The sequence below is a fragment of the Periplaneta americana genome, chromosome 11 (genome assembly GCF_040183065.1).
Source record: "Periplaneta americana isolate PAMFEO1 chromosome 11, P.americana_PAMFEO1_priV1, whole genome shotgun sequence".
Taxonomy (NCBI): domain Eukaryota; kingdom Metazoa; phylum Arthropoda; class Insecta; order Blattodea; family Blattidae; genus Periplaneta; species Periplaneta americana.
Genome location: NC_091127.1, coordinates 78,546,656 through 78,570,160, shown reverse-complemented (window position 1 = coordinate 78,570,160; position 23,505 = coordinate 78,546,656). Strand labels below are relative to the sequence as shown.

General features: G+C 35.6%; 1 protein-coding gene across 1 annotated transcript in view; it reads left to right on the top strand.

Annotated features, from left to right (window-relative positions):
- Window positions 1-23,505, top strand: part of LOC138709112 (DDB1- and CUL4-associated factor 10 homolog) — a 47,930-nt gene that overhangs the window by 7,528 nt on the left and 16,897 nt on the right. Inside the window, exons 3-5 of the mRNA XM_069839644.1 lie at window positions 2,569-2,766; window positions 19,697-19,868; window positions 23,087-23,302. Of these exons, the coding sequence (XP_069695745.1) occupies window positions 2,569-2,766; window positions 19,697-19,868; window positions 23,087-23,302 (586 nt within the window). The remainder of the gene's footprint in view (window positions 1-2,568; window positions 2,767-19,696; window positions 19,869-23,086; window positions 23,303-23,505) is intronic.

The window sequence follows — 23,505 nt, the reverse complement described above, 5'->3', positions numbered from 1 at the left end:
CATTTTGTTGTTTGCATTTATTTTTACACACTTTAACATCTATGGTCATATCATCTGTGTAGGATCTTTGGGTAGGCCTTTGAATAATTTGTTGCGTTGCTGTTTCTATTGTTTTTCTGATGGTTTGTGTTCATGTCCTGTAACTGATTTAAATTTTGTTTTAATGTTTATGATATTGGCAATTAAGACAATGTTGAATCATGGTATGTAAATTTCCAACCTGGCATTTGCCTTTGTGGCTGAGGGAAACCACGAAAAACCCAGTCAGATTGACTGGCCACAGGGTTGACCCCAGGACCAAACATTACCATCTGAGCTACCTCAGTTGGTTAAAAAGAGCGTTTTTCTGACCTAATGACCCCATTGTAGAGATATACTGTACTTGAAAATCATTTACGTTTTATGCCATGTAACCTGTTTGAGATTTTTTGTGTTGCTGTTTTTCAAACCCCAACTTTCTTTAAAATTATCGAAAATGAGTTATATCATCCATCATATATTTTTTGGCCACCAGGATCCATTTGTGCAATTCATTTTAATTTTAAGGTTAAAATTTTAATTCCCCCCTCCACACCTCGAAATCAACTTACTCCACGCCAAATTAATTACATTCAATTTTAATGCTATAGCCACTATTTCCATTCTAAGTAAAAATCAACTATTTCTAAAATTACATATAGTAGGTTGAAACTAATTTTCTTCAAAATCCACTTTTTTCATCCCACCAGCTCATTCGTTATTAAAGTTCTATTCTAACCTACAAAACTGAAAAAAGTGTGTGTTAGAAGGTTAGACATGAATCTTGTTGAAGTGTACTGGTACATTTTTTCAAGTCATTAATACTGTTCTCTGCTCATTATATAAGCAGTGGATGAAGAAAGAGTAGAAAGGGATCAGTTTGAGCAAATTGGAGTTTTGTTTTCTTTAACAAATCAACAAGAATGTGTTGAAACTTTAGGTTTAGATTTGAATATGTTGAGAACAATGTACAATCTGCTGTTTCTAAAGACGTCCTCTAACCTACCACAGGTGATTGATGAAACTTACATTTATCGGTATAAAGAAATGATGAGACGTGTGATGTTTTGTAAATTCTGGAAAATGTTCTGAAACATGTTCAATTTAGTGACTTTAGATTGTTAATACATTATTATGATAATATTAAAAAGTAACTTTCTTTTTCATGTATAGGCAATCAAATGGGCTTTTTATATTATTGATAGACCACTTCAATAGAAGATCCAACTTTCTGTAATCATAAAGAGCTCTTTGAAGGTTTCAAGAAAAATGTTATTTTTTTGCATATAAAATATGTATTTCTCTCAACTAGGCCTAGTAATATATATTCACTAACCTTAGACTTAAGTAACCTGAAAAGGACAGGAGAAAAAAAAAACTATAAAAATAATATCTTTAAACATATACCAATTTTTCTCACAGAATTCATTGTTTCCTGCAAATAGTGGCTTTTGGTGTAAATATGTACCAAAAAACATAATTTCGTTCAATATCACTTACAGAATTCTTTGAAGTAAATATTCTATATAGGGTGTACAAAATTCAGTGTAAATTATGTCATTATGTCTAATTTGCTGGGGTTTGAGAATTATTAACATAAAATAAAACTGCATTTATTTATTTACCAGTATGTATTTATTTATTTGTTTATTTATATGTAAGTAATGCTGCATATGACTATTAGATTTTGAATTTCCTTATTAAGATATATTATGTGAAATAAAAATTGACCTAAAGTGAATCTTTGGCAGTATCATTTTTATCTGTTCTGACCTTATAATTCCTCTCTCATTTTCTTTATCAGTTGGCTGTGCTTGCTCCTTCCGCCTGGAGTATGTCTGTTTAGACAGAAGACAGATCTGAACCTCATAAGTGACACCAATAAGGCATCACTCATGAGACAACTAAGCCATTGCATACATCACTGACTAGTTACATATACTAATCAGACTTCAGATGTATACAAACAATATTTTTCTCAGACACATATCTTCAAATGAGATGTACTGCCTGATAATAGATTACAGATACAGAATTAAAATTTGGAGTGAGCCTTGATGGGAGTCTACCTGTATGTAGGTAACAGCATGACTGTCCACAAGTAGTATATATACAGGAGTTCACGTTTCCTGCACATGTGCAGTGTGTTGTAAGGAAAACTTATGCAATAAGGGAGCTTCAAATTTTATTTCTGTATATGTACATATCAACCAGAACCTCAATCACAGGTAGATTTGGAGTATATTGTATAACTTTATTCCTTTATTCTTACATGCTTTCTGAGTTTGAAATATTGTTTATTAATTTTTAATTTGAAAAGTCCTTGAAATTTTACTACCAATATAGCTTTCATTTTTATGACACAAAGCTTTTAGTTGTATGTATTTACTTGCGTGACGTTTTTATTATTAACTACCGGGTAATATTTTGCTTCTCTTTGGGTTTTTTGCTGCTGAAGTTGTTAAGCCATATTATTTTAGAATTTTGTTAACTTATAACTTGCAATCTGTAAATTACATTGTATATTTTACAGTAAAACATCTGTTTCAGGTTCCTGGATTCTCGGGTATTCGCAACTTGTAGTGATGACAGCACCGTTGCACTGTGGGATGCTCGTAACTTGAAGTCACAAATACGCACTCTCCATGGTCATTCAAATTGGGTAAAGAATATAGAGTTCTCACCAAGAGATGGATTGTTGGTAACATCTGGTTTTGATGGCAGTATCTACACATGGGACATCAACAGGTAAATATTGTAATTACCAGGACTCTGTTTTAAATTCTTTCTCCGACTCTGTTTTAAATTCTTTCTCCCCCACCACTTCAAGAAAAAAAGGCGAATAAAACGACAGCAAAATTGTAAAAATTCTATAATATACAAAAAGTTTTTCTGAGAAGTTTAACTTACATATGGGCTATTCCATATGAAATCGATCAGTAAAAAACCTCGCATTTTTTTATACTCTGTAATTTTTTCCCTACTTATACAAGGTGCTGAGGGGAGTGCATTTTCAAAAATATACTATCGAAAGTCAAACGGTTTTCGTATTATTGAGTGACAAATTTAGCGTATTTTATAAAAACAAGCCTCTTTCAGCGCTCAGAACTCTGGAACCGTTTACTGCAGAACATTGAACGAGAGCTTATTTTGAAGCTGACATTTGGTAGGTTATGTTAAGAAGTAATCCTTATTTTTATTGTACACAGAGAGACAGATAATCTGATTTTACTTGCTTTTAGGCTTTTTGGCCATTTGTAAAAATGTAAAAAAAAATTGAGAAAAAAACCTTGCATTATTAAGACAGATTCGGCATTGTTTGCTTAGTGGCTTGGCAATGAGTTTCGAGGGCATTAAATAGATTATTTTCACATGCCTAGACTTGAACGGCACAGTCTGGCCGAGAGCTGAAGATAAGCGAGCGGTGGGCGTCATTTTACTCCTGTGTTTATGAAAACCTGTGATAAAGCTAGCACAGCCATGACTGCTAGACAACACATCACGTGTTTATGTCCCTTGGCTATCTCCCGCCTCACAGTCAGCTGGTTAGTTCATGCGCGTACTATTTATTTTCTTTATTTGATATTTTCAATACTTTCTTATCAACGTACCACCAGTAAAAAATATGTGATTATTTGTACTTTCAATGCGGAATCTAACCATATATTTTAAAAAATATTTTTTTCGTGGCCAAAGGCGTCTTAATGAAGAAAAATCTAAATTTCTCCATTTCCATAAAAAGTAAGAAAAACTGTTTACATGTCAATATAAACTTTAACTTCTCAGCATCAAAATAAACCATGATTATGATCATTGGGTGAAAGGGTTTCGGAGCCACAACAGTTTAAAGTTGCTAATTTTATGAAAATATGATAAATTTAAATATTATTAATTTAAACACTATGAAGTTCTGATGCCTCAAACTTTGCACAAAGTATTATATCACAGTTGTCTATGGACAGAAAAAGTTTAATTGTATTTAAAAACTGCAAGGTCAATTTTCTCTATATTTCGGTCAATACATACATACATACATACATACATACATACATACGTACATAAGTGATCGGTCCAAGGGCAAGTCTTTCACTGCAAACTTTCGTATTTCCTGTTTTCCTCTTGGTCTCCGCAGATGATCCATACATCTTAATGTCATCTATCATCTGATACCTTCAGTTAACAATATGGTAATTGCTCTGGCAAGTACTGGTAATGGTAATAGTATGTTCACCATTCCTTCCAGTGCATCCTTCGGAGGCAGTTTCTTCTCAGTCAATGATCCAACCAATTCCTTTTGTTCTTTCTGATCAGTTTCAGCATCATTCTTTCTTCACCCATTCTTTTCAACAAAGCTTCATTTCTTGTTCTGCCTGTCTCCATTTCACATGTTCCATTCTTCTCCATGTCCTCATTTCAAATGCTTCTAGTCGCTTCTGTTTACTTCATTGTAATGTCCATGTCACACTCACACAAAGCACTTCACTAGTCTTTTGCTTAGTTATTTTTCCAGAGGTCCGCAGAAGATGTTCCTTTTTCTATTAAAATCTTCCTTGGCCACTGCTATCCTCCTTTTGACTTCCTGGCTGCACTCATGTTACTTATTGCTTGTAGTACACCCCAGATTTTTAACAAAAGTACAATTAATTTCTTCCACTACTAGGTACGTAGTCTAGCAGTTACATTCTTATATTAGTCGAGCTCATTTTGACCGATTGTGGGTGGAAATTTCAGGAATTCAGAAGCTCCATGCTCTCATTCCCTCAAGGTGTGGAGCAAAAGTTTATGCTAAGTTGTTTATCTTTGCCCCATTATCAACTAGCTATCCAGTTATCCTTCATGGAGGGATATTAGATTTTGGTGAACTGAATAGTTATGTAATTTCTATATATAATGGCATATGGTGGTTGAGCTATATTTTAGGGAAAAATGGAGATGAAAATGAAGTGAAAGTTACATTTCTTCATCCATCGGGACCTTCTTGTTCCTTCAATTACCCCTCAATTTGTCGGGCTTAGGTTCTACCTGAAGATGAAAAGAAGATTACTAAGATCAAGAAGCACTGCCAAGACAAAACAGAAAACTGATAAACTTGAATTAGCAGCGGCCACCATATTCAGCACATCAAACAAATACTATGTTAATGTTAAAAAGAACCCATTTTCGTACATATTTTGAATGTTTCATTGTCGAAAATAAAATAATAGAATTTCACGTTCAATCAATGTACGACAGTTGTAAATAAAGTAGTGGCAACATAGACAGTACGAACATATTATTGAACTTACATGGAAAATATATTTTCATTCCTTCAATATAATTATCAATGTGTTCCTGTATCTTTTGCCAAATCCGTGGTAACTATTGAATGTCGTTAGCGAGGTTGTTTCTGTTGATCTCTCTGATGGACTGCATGAAGCACTGATGCAATATCTGGAAACCTCGTGCCTCTAAGTGGTTTTTTCAACCATGGAAACAAATTGTAGTCACAAGGACTCATGTCAGGGGAGTATGGGGGATGTTCCAATACTTCTCAATCCCATCTCTGTAGCAATTCAGCCACTGCTCCTGTGACATGACAGTGAGCATTATCATGCAAGATGAAAGGTGGATTGTCTTTCAGGAAATGTGGACATGTGCCATCTCATTCCGACCTGTGTGAAGTGCAGAGACCCATCTTGCAACCGTCCGATACGGTACTGCATCATTGCCACAAGCTTCAAGTAACCCTTGATGACATTGACGTGCATTTGTACCACGGATTACCTTGATTTTTATTCACGATCACTGTTCAAGTTTAGTAAACATTAGGGTGACCAGATTCACATCGATAAAAAAATAACACACAAAGCTTAAAAAACGAGGACATTGTTCGAAAAAAAGAGACAGAAAATATGTACTTAGTTTTAGGCCTATATTATACTTTAAATTACATCAGTATCTATTTTATTACAAAATATTTACAGTAGAGATTTAGGCTTATATTGTAATCAAAAGTATGTTAATATCTATTTAATTACAAAATAATTATGATACAACTTAATAATAATAATAATAATAATAATAATAATAATAATAATAATGATTTTACAGTTAGTTAAAATATGAAAGTCAAGGGAACTATAATATTAAAGAGGTCAGAAAATATCTATTTAGATTTAGGCTTAGGCCTATATTATACTTAAAGTGATGTCAATATCTATTTTATTACAGCATACCTATGATAAAACTTAAAAATATAAACTTATTTTACAGTTGAAAGCAATGACCATAACAAGTAGGAACAAGGAGAGATATGTTATGATTGTTGGCAGAGTGTATATTCCATCGATGCTGCTGCCACCTACAGACAAATTACTCGAAAAAGGCGTCGAATCAAATAATTTCAAAATATCAGGCATACAAGTTATGAAAAGGAGGACATTTCTTGATTTTTTTAAAATTCCACTCGGACCCCAGACAAATGCCTGAAAAGAAGGACATGTCCGGACAAAAGAGGACGTCTGGTCACCCTAGTAACAACATCTGTTGTCATAGCAACCGGTTTTATCATTCAGTACATCGACAATATATACAACTACGATCACCAATTGTCTTGAATCGCATGTAAATGCACATGACCCATTCCTGGCAGTCTTATCACTATTTTATTTACAACACATGTATGATTCAGCGATATTCATAAAAAAATTGGCACATTCGCAAAAATCGAGAACGAGCAAAATTCGAGTCATTACGATCGTAAAACGTGTCTACTGAACGAGTGTCATATATATATATATATATATATATATATATATATAACAATTTTAACTGTCAGACTCAACAGAAATTCGTGAAAAAATCATTCGAGAAAATCGGGTGTCCCTAATCATAATGCTTGTAGTTAGACTCTGAGCTCTGACAATTTACATTCTGACACCACACACAGTTCAAGATACAAAACAAAATCAATACTTGTCTTGTAACTTCCTTTAGTAGGACTTGGTATATTAGTCTTTCACTCTTGTTCCTGTTTTCATCCTGCTTTGCTACTACAAAATAAACCATGAATACTTCACAGTGTTAAAACCAGAGTAACTTTTCTGAAACTAGAAGCTCCTCAATGCATGCTGAAACTTGTTGCAATTTTCGAGGTTTGTTTGTTTAGATCTTCAGCTCCTTTTCCAAGTTTTCTGGCGGTTTTGGGCGACATGATATAAACAGCAGAGCTTGTCAAGAAATAACTATAGTGGTTGGTTTGTGATGGGAAGCTTTTTTTCACATCGTCTTCCACAGAGAGCTCAAGTCTACAGTTAGCACAATGCAAAACCAAAACATGTGGATATTGTTACTTAATGAAGGACACTACTACTTTCTTGTTATTTTCAACAAACTATTATATTCAGTGACTCTAAAGCAGCTATTACTGCTATAACAACCAATCTGATACCTAAAAATAAAAAAAAAATAAAATTAACAATAAAAAATAACTGACTGTTGGAAAATTATACACCATCTGATGAAACTTAAAAAATGGTTGGCTTTGCAAATGGTACTGGTACAGTCTGGATTATCTGGTAATGAAGATGCTGACCAACTTGCTAAGAAGGGAAGTAAAACCATAGAAAACACCAGGTCAACAATTAAATTATTAATCAACTCAAAATATTACGATATAATATACCATTTCCACAAAATTTCAAATAATAAAAGATGCAAGTGTCTCAATGTACAACAAAATATAATTCCTGAGTATTCAAGGAAAAGTGCAGTTGCTTGCTTTCGATGGGCTAATGAAAAATTTTGTGAAAGCTCTAGATAAGAGTGGAGAAGCCTTTCAATACTTTAAGACTCTGTTCCCTAAAATCAGTGTTGCTAAATTAAAAGAAGGCATATTTGTTGATCCACAAATTAAAAAAATTTTGAAGGACAGCATTTTTGAAAAAAGATTTAACCCTGAGGAATTAGCAGCATGGGAATCTTTTGCATCTGTAGTCAAAGGGTTTTTAGAGAATCATAAGACAGAATATTATCGCCAATTACTAGAAACGTTACTAAGAAACTACAAAAATATGGGCTTTTGAACTTCTTTCCTGAGAACTTGGGGTTGTGATGAGCAGGAAGAGCGATTTCACCAAGACATTACTACAATGGAGCAACAGTATCAAGGAAGATGGGATCCAGTGATGATGGGCGATTATTGCTGGTTTTTAAAAAGGGAAGGTTCCAGTTCTCATAAGAGAAAAAATTAAGTTATTTGTTATCTTTCTCTATTTTATTGCACAAAGAGTGGTTTTTATAAGTCTTAATAGCTGGTCAGTTATTAATGTATGAGTTTTATCGTATCTAAGCTGCCTTTGAAAATTTTCATATAAAAAAAAAGTAATTTTTAATAGGTCAAAAATCCTGATTTTTCATTATATCAAGTAAATATCTATAACACAAAAACGTGACGTGTTACGAACTTTTCACTGTCATTTTTTTGTTCAGCGCATGCAGATTAGTTAAGATCAGCCTATTTTATTAATGTTATGAGAAAAAAGTTCAAATTTGTTCAGTAGTGTTATGAATTCCATATATAACAGTGAATCTCAAAATTTAGTTAAACAAAGGAACTGGTATTGTGTTCATGTTGGAAACTTTCCCTCAAACTGCACACACAGATGTCAACAGCAAATTGAGAAATACACACACATGAAGTTGTTTTAAATACTAACACTATAAGAGTGAAAATTTACTTTGGAATGCTGCATTAAGAAACAACAGTGTGCACTTGGAGAGAGTAGTTGAGAGTTGTATGACTTGAGACTTTCCTGGCATTTGATGTAGAATAACTCTTCTCAGATTCTCAGCCAGGTGAGTTGGAGATTTGCTTCCAAGCTTTCGATGGCTAGCTCTGCCATCTTCTTCAGGGAATGAAGTGATGTGGGACCATGTCTAGCCAGTATATGCAATAGTTGGGTTTCCCGCTGCGGGCCAATCAGGAGCTAGTTCCTAGTCCCGACTGTCAGGTGCATTCTGATTGGTGGAAGCGGTAGCCAATCAGGAGCTACTTGCTGGTCCTGACACTGTGCCGTGTGCTGGTGGTCTAAGCGTATTGTTGGCAGGTTTCCATGCTGCACTCAGCTGTAGCAGGAGAGAGTCTTCCTTCTGAGATCCGTCACCTATGTAAGACGTTCCCTGTTGCTGAAGTTGTTCTAACTTCAGCAACAGGGAAATCGGCTTGGCCTTTTCGGACAAACCACCCGCCGAGGAACAAGAGGAGATGAAGGACATGGCATACATCCCGTTCTATGGCCCCATCTCGGGCAAGATTGGCAGACTGCTAAGAAAACACGGGATTAAGACCATCCATAAGCCACCCACAAAGATCCAGAACTTGCTGAGACCAGTGAAGGACGACCTTGGTCTTAGGACACCTGGTGTCTACGAAATACCTTGTGAGTGTGGGAAATGCTACATCGGGCAGACGGGACGCACCATTATGGAACGCTGCAAGGAACATCAACACAGTATAAGACTATATTACTCCGATAAGTCTGCAGTAGCCCAACACAGCCTAGAATCTGGTCACAAGATAGATTTCGGCACCTTCTTGAATAAGACATCAGGTTACTGGGACTTTGTTATCAAGGAAGCCATCGAAATCCAGCTAGATGGCAATAATTTCAACAGAGACGGGGATCTACAGCTGAGTACAGCATGGAAACCTGCCATCAATACGCTTAGACCACCAGCACACGGCAGACAGTCGGGACCAGCAAGTAGGTCCTGATTGGCTACCGCTTCCACCAATCAAATGCGCCTGGTGGTCGGGACTAGGAACTAGCTCCTGATTGGCCCGCAGCAAGAAACCCTACTATTGCATATACATACCAGCTAGACATGGTCCCACATCATTTCATTCCCTGAAGAAGATGGTAGAGCTAGCCGTCAAAAGCTTGGAAGCAAATCTCCAACTCACCTGGCTGAGAACCTGAGAAGAGTTATTCTAGTTGAGAGTTCTTTTGTACATCACGCCCTGCCAACGTGACATCCGAGATGACCTCGTACACCCTATGCACTTCACATGAGCCATCAAACAGCCTGTTGTCCTAACCAGATGATACCTGGAATTCGTCTTTTTGTAACACTTATTAAATTCACAAGCATTATTTTAGCTCAAAAATGTAGTTAATGTGATAACGATTTTGTAATGTTAATATGAAAAACTAAATGGTGTAATATTACCTAATTGACTAGTTTCGACTTTCGTTCCAGCCATCATCAGAACTAGTGAGGTTCTTGCTTCTCATTTTAGTGGACCAATAATTTAAAACTTAGACACTTGTAGTATTTATAATGTCTATTAGGTAGTGGATGTTATAGCACAAGTGACTGCACCCAATTGCGTGATTAGAACAAGAATTATATTTATACTGAGTACACTGAACCAAAACACTAACATTGCTTTCACCTTGTTCACTGCCGTAAAAAATAAGTTCGCCAGTACTTTTAATCCTGATGTCAACAAAACAAATTGTATTTATCTGTGATAACTATGATTGAAGTAGTAATGCAGGATACTGGTACTATCTTCAGCTACCATAAAGATATTATCACAGCTTATTATAATTAATAATTATAAGTTAATGTAGTTAATTAACATTACTTACATTAACAAGTCACTGTGGGATATTGGAATGATTGCTTATAAATCTGTGTCAAGTTCACTCTCCTCTCTGGAACTTGCATCACCAATATTTATCACAAACCTGTTCACCATAGAATCATATAAGCTATCCAAGTCCTATATCTATTTTATTAATTGATTACTTGACAAATTGCAGTCTGCTACTTTTCTGTAGTGACCTCTAATGCTGAGGCCACACAGAGTGCTACACTATGTACACGATGTTTGGTTTGTATGCGATGTTCGCTATATCCAGTGACCATACTGAAAGCTAACTCTGTTTTTTTGAAATTCTTCTGTCTATGGGTTGCAGCTAACAGGGCTAACAAGGGCCGTAAAAAATAAGTTTGCCAGCAGCCGTTAACAGAAAAAAAAAACACAATTTCATGGACAAATTTATTGGAAGATACACAGCAATTGTTGAGCTATTTTTCAACATATTTTCCATCGGAATTGAGACATTTCTCATATTATGGGATCGACAGACAGGTGCAGACGCAGTCAAACGCTGGTTCTGATCTGAGGCTGCTGTCTTCTATGACACAAAAATTGAACCCATTGTATGACAAATGTCACAATTCCACTGGGGGATATATTGAAAAATAGCACAACAATTGCTGTATCTGTTTCAATAAATATTTCCATGCAATCTTTAAACGGCCCCAGGGAAAATCACTTTCTGAATGGCCTCGTAATTGCGGTCGAGTGGCAAAAATTTGTATAAGCACTTCTTTTGATATTATTAACATGGTGGAAGAAAAAAAATTAACTTTATCTGCCCCCATCAGAACGTTTGCTTGTAAGAGACAAAAAACAATATTGGTGTGTGGATAAGCTTCGGGGCTTCTACCGCGTTGTCTTGGTGTTGGTGGCTGACGTTTCAACTGCTGTGTTCGACCTATCACCGCAAGTACTCCCACCATCGAGACTACTATATATATATACGAGCTCGCAGACTATTTCCTTATCCAACAACTACTCTGAAGATGGCCACAACACAGCGGTCGAAACGTCAGCCACCAACACCAAGACAATGCGGTAGAAGCCCCGAAGCTTATCCACACACCATGTAAACCAGCCGCGGAAGCCTATGCAAACACAAAAAACAATATTTCCTGCTCCATTTAAACATTTCATGTTAGATAGTCAATCACACTATAATGTTTGTGATTGATAGGTTAGTGTCTAAAGAAAGCAGATAGAAGAATTCAAAATCAATTTTTTTTTTAAGTCGGGGAAAAAAATACTAACCTCGAAGTGATCTGTTCAAAATAGACATTTATTTATTGTATTTTATTACACCTTCAAAAGTTGGTCAGCAGTAACATTTTTTTATTTTTCACTTCAGGTGGGGAGTCAAAGCGAGGGAAATGTTGAGAATAAATGGAAATTACTTTTAAAAGTTGTTGCAACTTAAAATCATTACTGGTTTTTTATTTACAGCGAGTTAAACAACGGAGTGTTTTTGCTTGGAGGACAATATTCTGCATACAGAGTGACAAACTTTCGTCTGTTAACAACGGATTTTCATGTGAAATCTTCAAGCTAATTTCAAATATGTTTACAAAATATTTCCATTGCTTAAGGTTTTTGAGTTAATTGTGAGTTTAGAAATTTGATTGAAATATTTATATTATGTAAATAACATCTATGCTGATTGAACACTCCTAAGACTTACTTGAAATTCAGAAGAATGAAAAATCTTGCTGTTATTTGATTGGCTTGATGTGGGAGCTTGGTTTGCTGACTTGGAATCACTGAGAATAACAGCTTTCTTCATTTTTGTTGTCTTGTCCAAAATGTTGTTTAACAGCTGTATTCACTGCTTCTAATTCTCCATCATAATATGTTGATAGTAATCTAGTATGTGATATATAGAAGTTAAAAAATACTGCTATATAATCTTGCTCCTGCAGTTTTAATTCTGTTTGAAAAAGTCTGAAGCCGGTCACTTCCAGGGTATTGTGTATAAATGGTTTTAGGAGCTAATGATTTCAAGATTACTGGTGCAGTATCTTGTTTTGAAGTAGACTTAACTCTAACAGTTCAGTTTCACATATAATTTCAGACTATGTGAGTGGGTAAATGGGCTACTGTGGGAGATGTTTTGTTTTGTTAGTATTTTCTAAACTATATTTTGTTGCAGTGCGATAAAATTTGTTGACAGAAGCTGTCTTGTGTTTCCGTTTGTTTTATGTCCTCCAGTAATTATTGTTTGGGATCGTTTTAGTTTCTCCAATGAAATGAGACTGTTTCTGAAATTCATTTCTATATAATTCATTCATTTATAGTTTTCTGCCCAAGGGCAGGCCTTTCACTGCAAACACAGCATTCGCCAATACTTCTTATTTTTAGCCTTCCTCTTAGTCTCTATATATGATCCATATATCTTAATGTCGTCTATCATCTGATATCTTCTTCTATCCCGAACTCTTCTCCCATTCACCATTCCTATTAGTGCGTCCTTCATTAGGCAGTTTCTTCTCAGCCAGTGACCCAGTCAATTCCTTTTTCTCTTTATGATCAGTTTCAGCATTAGTCTTCCTTCATCCACTCTTTTCAAAACAGCTTCATTTCTTATTCTGTCTGTCCATTTCACACTCTCCATTCTTCTAAATTGTTCATTCATTCATTCATTCATTCATTCAGTGTTCTGCCCAAGGGTAGGCCTTTCACTGCAAACCCAGCTTTCTCCAGTTTTTCCTATTTTCTGCCTTCCTCTTAGTCTCTGTTCCATATATCTTAATGTCGTCTATCATCTGATATTTTCTTCTACTCCGAACTCTTGTCCCATTCACCATTCCTTCCAGTGCATCCTTCAGTAGGCAGTTTCTTCTTAGCCATTGACCCAACCAATTCCTTTTCCTCTTCCTGATCAGTTTCAGCATCATTCTTTCTTCATCCACTCTTTCCAACACAGCTTCATTTTCTGTCTGTCCACTTCACACATTCCATTCTTCTCCATATCCACATTTCAAATGGTTCTGTTAGCTTATCTTCACTTCATCATAATGTCCACGTTTCTATTGCATACAATGCCACATTCCATAAAAAGGACTTCACTAGTCTCTGCCTTAGTTCTTTTTCTAAAGGTCTGCAGAAGGTGCTCCTTTTTCTATTAAAAGCTTCCTTGACCATTGCTATCCTCCTTTTGACTTCCTGACAGCAGCTCATGTTACTGCTTATAGTACACCCCAAGTATTTGAAGCTGTCCATTTGCTCTACTGCCTCATTTAGAATTCGCAAGTTTATCTTCTGTACTTTTCTTATGACCATGCTCTACATCTTGTTTGCATTTATCTTCATCCCATACTGCTCACAACTGTCATTTAGAATTGTAGGCCTATATTATTAGTAAATATTTCCATAGCTGCAATTGGCATAGATTTAACACCGACCTGTTATTAATCTCATTGCTTTATTTAACTCTTCCAATTTCATTTATTTTTGTAGATGTTGAAGCTGTTATTACTTCACTTCCATACAGTAGTATTAGTATTATTTATATTTTGTAGGTTATAGTATTTAATGTGTTGGTTGAACAGCCCCACTTGCTACCAGCTAGTCTTTTCGATATTAATATTCTTTATTGTGCTTCTGTTGTAACATTAGCAATTTGATTTTTCTGTTCGAGTTTTGAATACAGCTTGTCTCCAAGATAAGTGTACCTTTCTGTTTCCAGAATCTGGGTATCGTTTATTTTAAGAGAAACCTGTGGTTTGTTATGTCATAATGTGAAGAGTTAGTAGTTAGTTTTTGGTGTGTTGACAGACATCCCTTTTTTACTATATCTTTCTGATTGTTTTGATAGTTTTTGATTCATATTTTGCCATAGTGTTTGATGGTTTCTGATTGTTTTGATAGTGTTTGATTCATATTGTGCCATGTTTTGATAGTGTTTGATTCATATTGTGCCATAGTGCTTGATGGTTTCTGATTGTTTTGATAGTGTTTGATTCATATTGTGCCATGTTTTGATAGTGTTTGATTCATGTTGTGCCATGTTTTGATAGTGTTTGATTCATGTTGTGCTATGTTTTGATAGTGTTTGATTCATATTGTGCCATAGTGCTTGATGGTTTCTGATTGTTTTGATAGTGTTTGATTCATGTTGTGCCATGTTTTGATAGTGTTTGATTCATATTGTGCCATGTTTTGATAGTGTTTGATTCATATTGTGCCATAGTGCTTGATGGTTTTTTATGAGGTGCTAATGTCCGGATTACGAGATCATCTGTATGTAGTACATAGTTTTTTCTCTGATGTAATTGCATCAGCAGGTCATTTACGATGGTGCTAGACATCTAACCTTGTAGTAGATGTATGTGAAAATGTTCATTGTATTTTCTAACACAAAACCTCTGGTTTAGAATATTGTGAAACCATTTCAGCATGTTACCACAAATTCCAGTGTCCATAATCTTTTTCAGTAGTTTTAATCTTAGCACAAAATCGTATGACCTTTGAAATCAACAAATACTGCCAACACTGTTTCTTTTTTATTCTTGCGATCTTTGATTTCTTGGCTGAACATTACAACTGTTCAAAGATTGACTGATATTTTTTGAATCCAGCACATGCCTGGGAAAGAAGATTTTTAGTTTCTAGGTATCAGGTAAGTTGAAACACAGACCATTTTCTCAGTAACTGCTGGTAAGTGAAATAGAACGATAGCTTTCAGGTTGGTTTAGTTGTTTATTAGATTTTGGAATTGGTACAATAAATGCTTTTCCCCCAGGGCACTGGCACTGATGTATTCGAGATATGGTTAAAATATTTAAGTAGGTTTTAAGAGCTGTTGGATCTAGATGTCTTAACATTTCTCATGATATTCTGTCAGGTCCTGGACTCTTTCCCGTGTTTCATTGCTTTAACTCTGGGAAATCAAAATTGAGAGGCCTAGTCAGATAAGGGAATAAGCCACAATTAAGATACTAATCGTATCATAAGTAATGTCGTTTTTTTTAAGTTTGATGTTTTGTAAGATTTTCTTTAGTTAGGAAATGGGATTTACTGAACACTATGGTCATTATTGCTTATTGTGAGCATGTGACAATTTTCAGTTATGATATTGTTAATAGAAAGAATATAAAATGGAGATGATAAAGTTCGAGATTAAGAGTCCTTCTGAAGCATTACTGGTAATAAGATTAAAAAGCTTGGGTGACCAAATGTCCGGATTTCGCCGGTCATGTCCTGCTTTTTTAGTATTTTGTGGGTGTCCGGCCGGCTTTTTACGATAAAGCCAAAATGTCCGGCTCTCTGCCTTTCAGCAACGTAATGTACCAAATATTGAAATATAGTACGTATATAAGATAAAATCTGAGATCAAAAGTATGTGTTCCTGTCACTATATGAAAAATATGCTTTTTATGAATTCTGTGCTCTAAAAGAATTTGTTTTGAAGAAGGAGTAAAGGATATTGTAACAGTACAATATAATTTGAAGCATTTTACATGTAAAGAATTTCACCCTATTTCAGTAGCGGCTGGTGGTCAAAATAATGAGTGTGCTACAATCTCTATATTGGTCTACTGTACATACTTATATGTATTAATCTTAATTTGAGACTTGCCTAGTGACGAAATATGAAGTCCATACAATGTTCCTTCCTACAGCAGAACTTGTCAATTACCCCTCCATCTTGGACATCATACTCGAAAAGACCAAAATATTTAACAACCTCGTTACTTCACAGAATGGATCCTGTAAATTGTTGGAGACTATGTATTGTAACAATTGAACAGCCACCTATATTTCGGATGTCCGGTCTTTTCCATATAGAACTCCAAGTTGTGTCTTTAACACTTTTTTGTTCAGTATAGTATAGCTGTTGATAGAAACTTCAAGTTCGCGTTCAGGAAAATTATGCGAAAAATTGTCAAAAGTTTTGCTGTTTAACAATTTTGTTGCGTCTTGGTAGCTTAAAAACTGGAAACAGTGGATAACTTTCTGAATTATACAGTCACATACTTCCTTGACTTCAATTTTCTGAGATTCCATTTTCCGTCGCTTGCTGGCTGATTTAAGAGGAACCCCATACAGGTAGATGGCAGCAGCAGTCGGATACTTGAATTACCAAATATCAGTAGTTCCGAGTTCTTCCACAAACAAGCATTCTTTTGTTACACTTTACTTTTGCAATCTCCAAGCAGTGTCGTGTTGAAGCTGACTACAGCACTTTCCCACATAAAAATAGCCAATCAGAGCAGTGATTTCAGCTTCGCACATGCGCATAATTGCCTACATTTTCATGTGAAGTTCTGAGTAGCGCAACGAATTCTCTGAGGCACCAAAGAGCAAAGAGCGAAGACTAAACACTCTATAACGCGTCATGAACATAACCATGGGAAATGATCAAATGACAGATCAAGTACATTATTTGAGCAAAAATTTTCATTGTGCTGTAGCACTGTAACACGTAAGGACGAGCCGCCCCTGCCCTATTTATTGAAATCCCCAGAGCTACTGAAGGACATTTCCTCTTCACAGAAGTATGAACAATGAAATTGTAAGATTAATAACAATGGATAGCTTTGGTACTGTGTTTGCCTATTGTTTTTATTGTTCTCAGTGAATGAAAAGGAATTTAAGGTGTTGTCAGGCCTTTTTTCAAAATTTGCTGCTTTTTTTCCCTTCAAATATCCTGCTTTTGAACAGTTTGATCTGATCATCCTATATAAAACTGCTGCTGCAGCTCGAAGAATATGTGAAGTCGAGGGTGAAAGTGTCACAACAATAGTTTCAGCTTTTCAATAATGGAGAGGGAGACATTAAAGATTTACAACGTCCTGGAAGACCTAAGGTATGAAATATTGTGAATACGTGCAGAGTTTTAGAAGAAAATTCTCAAAAAAGTACTCGTAAGTTGTCAGAAGAACTCTGTTGCTTCAAAAGTTACAATTCGGTGCCACATAAGTGCTTAGAAAATCATACAGAAGTTGTAGATCTGTACCTTATGAATTCACACAGAGTGGATATCTGTCATCAGCTTATTGCTACCTTCCACAACCGTGACACCTCAAAACAGTGGCTTAATTCCTATCACCCTGCCAAAGTCGTCGTTAAAATTGGCTTGGCCTCAAAGTAATGCTATGTGCCTGGAGGAATTTTGAAGGTGAGATTTACTGGGAGTTTGTTTTGTTCCAAACTGACATGCAGTTGATGTGGATCTTTATTCTCCAAGTCCACACCTGTGGAGTAACGGTTAGTGCGTCTGGCCGTGAAACCAGGTGGCTCAGGTTCAATTCCCAGTTGGAGCAACTTACCTAGTTGAGATTTTTTTCGGGCTTTTCTCCTCAACCCAATATGAGCAAATGCTGGGTAACTTTCGGTGCTGGAGTCTGGACTCATTTCACCTGCATTATCACCTTCATCTCATTCAGATGCTAAAGAACTGAAGATGTTGATAAAGATTCGTAAAATAACCTACTACTAAAAAAAATATTCTCAAAAGTTAGAATGAATTCATGAAGTTCTGAGAGAGAAGTACCCAGCATTAGTTAACTGCAATAGAATTCTCTTGCAACAGGACAGTGTGAGATCCTATACCATTTGAACAATAAGGAATTGAGAGGAATCAAACTGTTACAACACCCAATATATAGTGCTGATCTTGCACTTTCAGATTACCGTCTATTTTGATCCATGACCCACTTCATTTAGCTCCAGTAGCATATACTTTATTGTCATATCCTCTTCTCTTAACAATGTCACATCAGGATGTGTTCCTGTGTGGAAGAAATTTCCAAAACTTGGAAGCTGTTGAAATGGGTATCACCGAATTCTTCACGTTAAAAATCATAAACTGATACCATTTGCTGTGATGCTCTGTGATAGGAGATTCAAGACCATAGAATTTTTTTTTTCTTTTTACTAATGGCAGGTATTCGACTGTTTGTCATTCACTTATAAGAAGCCAGTTGTGTAGACCAATTTACCGACAGAGTTGTTGCCCAGAGTGCACCATAGGAGGCTGGTCTATGCTACACCTGCAATGAGGCGAGATGAGATGATGGAGATTTGTTGGGATGCCACAAGGGAACCGGAGCTCCTGGAGTAAACCCCTGTGTTACGTAGACCACGGGCTTGCCCAACACAAGTTATAATTCGAGGTTACACCAGGTATCAAACCTGGGCCCACAGGATTATAAGTCCAGCACTCTAGCCACTCGGTTACCATAGATCATAGAACATAATGGCTTTTACTTTGAAGATTAGACTTGTTTCTTATCACAGCACACCCAACTAAAATTTTATTCCCAAACCGACATTACTTATGAGACAATATCTGTATTTACATAAATTAGAATGTGCTGCCATCTGTGGTCATAAATCCCAAATTTTACACAATTTGAATTATTGTAATATTGGACCAGTTGTCATAAAATATAGTCTGAAGATATTATTTCTTTACATTCCAAAGAAGTGAGATATTCTACATATCAGGATTTGTGGCTCGTTCCTTTCTCTGACTGGATCTCTCAATTAGCTTTGAAGGTCTCTTCAGCCGAGGAATTTTAAACGTTTCCTTAAATTTCTGTCATACTTGCTTGGTTTAGCTGGTGCTGCAAATGTTCGATTAAAAATATTTACTATTTATTTATCATCAATATATTTTTTCCCGTTACAACTCGTATGCTGTCTTTTGGGTTTACTCTTCCTAATATTATAGATGTGCATGTAAATTTGCGAATAATGACACTTGTTTAAACAGAACACTTTTTAAATCTTTGCTTTTTTTGTATTTGTTATATCCCCCCCCCCCTTTCTTTAATTTTAGCTCTATTTCTTTCTTCCTATTTTCCTTTGTTCCTTCCCTGTTTTTGTATTTCTTTGAGTCATTGTTTCGTGTTTAATGTGAATTTACAGTTTGGAAGTGTAAAGCAATGCAACAGTGCTTGAATGTAAGTTTAATGTAAATATCTGGTTATTTGGCGTAGACACGAATGTAACTGATAATGAGAAACTAAATTCTGTCAAAATGCGTAATATTGATGAACTGACCAAAGTGTGATTACTTTGCAGCTATACAGAGAGTGGCTTTGTGTACAATCGTGTTTTCCAAACAAATGGGCTGATGAGAACAAGACTTAACCCAGATGCCTCGAAAATGATCATCTGTACTACAGGTGGATACTTAATCATCATTCACAATCTCGATCTGACGACCATGGCCCAAGATCTTGCTGGTTTTAAGGTAATTGTCTTAAAAATTAGTGATTTAATTCTAGCAGTGGCAGTTAGTGACTTGAAAGGGAGGTGAAGTACTAACAGTTGCTGAGTGCTATAATATGTAGTAAAAATGTATTTTTTTAAACCTTTAGATTGATTAACCTGTCCTTTAGGACAATGATTTTGTCATAGTTACCAAAAAGCAGGGCTGTTATTGAATTTCGAAAATGTTCTCCATTGATGGAAGTAACTGAAAATGGCAAATACTGTTGGGAAATTGTGTTTCCCAAATACGTTTTCATTCTCATTAAACACGAAAAATTTCTTTCTACCGGCATATTTGTGAATGATATGAATTACTGAATATGCTGGCAATCCTTATAATTAATTATTAAAGATTTTATCACAATTGAGGTGCTCAGAATAATAACAGCATATTCCAACAGAGTTCATTTTGAGAAATATTACATTTTTTTTTTTATTTTAAAGTTCTGCTAATTTTTTATATTAAACCTTTATTTCTTCAGGGTATGTTATATGCAAATTCTTGAGCCTTTGTCGTTAGTTGTTCGTCTTTTTATTTAAACAGAGTATATGAAAATTAAAAAAGGATAATGATGAGTTTTCTTTATATATCAAATTAATTAATCCAGTTTCATTTCCATACTTTCACATTCATCTGCAACATTAACACTATCAGGAATAAGATTTTTATAAAAATCATGGTAGTTGATTGATATATATTTAAACAATTTAATCAAATCATTGAAATTAACTTTTTTTTTCTTTGCTCACTGCACTGGAATTTTACAGTATCAGGATTATTATGTTCTGCATTAATGGATATAGCCTTACATAAAAGCAGAGGAACACCACCAACACCTTTTTTTTCTGAATACAAATTTGGAAACTAATACTTTTTTTAATATAAACAGAATCTTCTATGTTCATTTTATACAGAGTGAAAGGGCTTTTTACTCTGGCTGCTTTAATGACATGACACCATTGTTCGGGACTGTACACACAGTGTGTCTTCCTTTTCCTCTTCCCAATAGCTGCAAAATTTCAATCGATGTCATATCTGAGTGTCCTCTTACGAGAAATCTATGCATAATTGAATCGAAAACTTTCATTTTTACTAGTAAATCCAAAGAGCAATATCAAAATTTTTGTTTTGTCCAGTAAAAGGGTTGGTGGATGTCATCATATCGACTACAATGCCATGAACTTGTAGTGGGCATAAACAAAAGATCACACTGTTGGGATATGCCATTTATTCACTAAAAAAGTTTTCTTTTCCGCTAAGAACTAAATTTTAATGTGGAATATGAGAGCTTTGGCTTATTCTAATTAATTTCATACTTCACTGTATGAAAGGTAAATAGCAGGAGTAGCTATACTGTTGTACACCTATCTCAAAGTTATTTTTCAGTTAATTCGGTTATCCGACATTGACTTTTGCCCCATCTTTAAATTAATTTCAAATTAACTTGCAAAATCTATTATCCAGCACTGACTTTGCCCCATTCTACTGTACATACATATCAGGGCTCCTACAAAAGATCTTTCCGGTTTCCAACACATGTAATTCACGTTCTATGAATCTGAGGTGTATGAAAATAACACCAGTGGAAAGAGAAACTCAAAAAATTTAGTTGTGGTAACATTGTTTACCGAATTGATAATAATGCCTCATAATAGCGCATATAAATAAATTTGTTCATTGTTGAGGCGAAATGGCTGCTACAGAGGACAGAAAAACTTTTTTTGTACTTGATTTTCATGTCAACCAGTCTGTTATTAATGTGCAACGGTATTACTGAACAAAGTTTGGTGCAAATCGACCCAGTGGACCTACAATCCGTAAATGGTACACTGATTTTAAGGCAAGATTCTTCGCAAACAGTTGCAATTTCATCTGTACTGACTACAGTTGCTGCAAGCCCTAAAACCAGAGGACAAAGTGCTACGAAGAAATTTCTGCATAAATACGCAGACTTTAATTGAAAACATTGACGAATTTATTCATTCCGTGATGTTTCCTGACGAAGCCACTGTTTATCTTTCTGATAAGGTGAACAGACATAACCTCAGAATCTGGGATCAGAAAATCTGCGTACCTACGTGGAACTTGACTATAGGCTTGATGTGTGCCATGTTACTAAGGGGGGACACATTGAACATCTTTAAGGTAAGGAACGAAACTTTTTGAGTTTCTCTTTCCATTGGTACTATTTTCATGCACCTCAGATTCATAGAACGTAAATTACATGTGTTCGAAACTGGAGGGGTTTTTTTATAGAAGCCCTGTATAAATACGAGGGCTATTTTTAAAGTAAGGACCGTTTTGTAATGAAACATGAACTACGAAACATTTTAGATACATTATTTTTTCTCAGATGCTTCATACATTTAGCTATTTTTCTATGTAGTTGTCGTTGTTATTGAAACATTTGTCATAGCGGGAGACAAGTTCTGTAGATCCTCTTAGAAGTCTGTCATCCGAGATGACAATCATTCCCAGACTGCTGTTTTCTCTTAATCTTCGGTGTTGAAATGCATGGTGTCTGCCTGCATTCTTTTGCTTCACGACAATGCGAGGCCCCATACTGCTGCTGTAGTCGAATCTTTCAGATGGCAACAAGTGGATCAACCTGCATGCAATCCAGACCAGGTGCCAACTGAGTATCACGTCCTCCTCCATTTGAAGAGGTTCCTCACCGGCAAGCATTTCAACACTGACTATGAAGTGAAAATAGCTGTCTAGGAAAGGTTGTCACCTCAGGCTGTGGACTTCTATGAGCAGGGTTTACAGAAACTTGTCTTCCACTGTGATAAATGTTTCAACTCTACAGCAAAGTAGCTAACTGTATGTAGCATCTGAGAAAAAATAAAGTACCCAAAATGTTTCGTAGTTCATGTTTTATTGCAAAGTGGTCCTTACTTTAAAAATAGACCTCATACATACCTCTAAATAATCTATTAAATTATTTTCCAATTAACTGACAAAATTGGTTATCCGGCACTGGATTTATACCATAGTTGCTGGATATGAGGGATTCTACTTTACCTTACATGTCTTTAAATAACTATACAATTAGTTTCCAGTTAACCAGCATAATCAATTATCCAGCTTTACCCCATACTTGTTGGATACAAAGGGTTCTACACCACATACACACACGCACACATACACACAGAGTAGGAATTGCTGTATTTTGATCAATTTATGATCTATTTCAGCCAAACATGTATCGGTTAATGCAGCTGAGTCAGACTACCATTCCTGTGGCAGCAGATTTCACTCACTTGTTTTCTCGTCAGCGTAAGACAAACAGAGTAGAGTTTGTGACTGACTTCCCCTCGGGGGATGATGCAGAAGTTGTTTCTTCTCTTCAGATACACCCACAGGGCTGGTGTGCACTCAGTCGCAACATTAGCAATGATGAACTCTCTGAGGTAAGTAGTAAGTACTAACACAGCTTTAAACGTATTTGCATTATTTGGATTAAGTTTATGTAATTCTAGTAACTTGAATGTGACTGAAAACATTTTGATGGTAATGCAAACAATATAAATTGAAAGACCTGAACATCATCAAAATGCTACTTCCTACTATCAAGATACTGAACACATGTACCATAAAAATAGAACCATAGTAT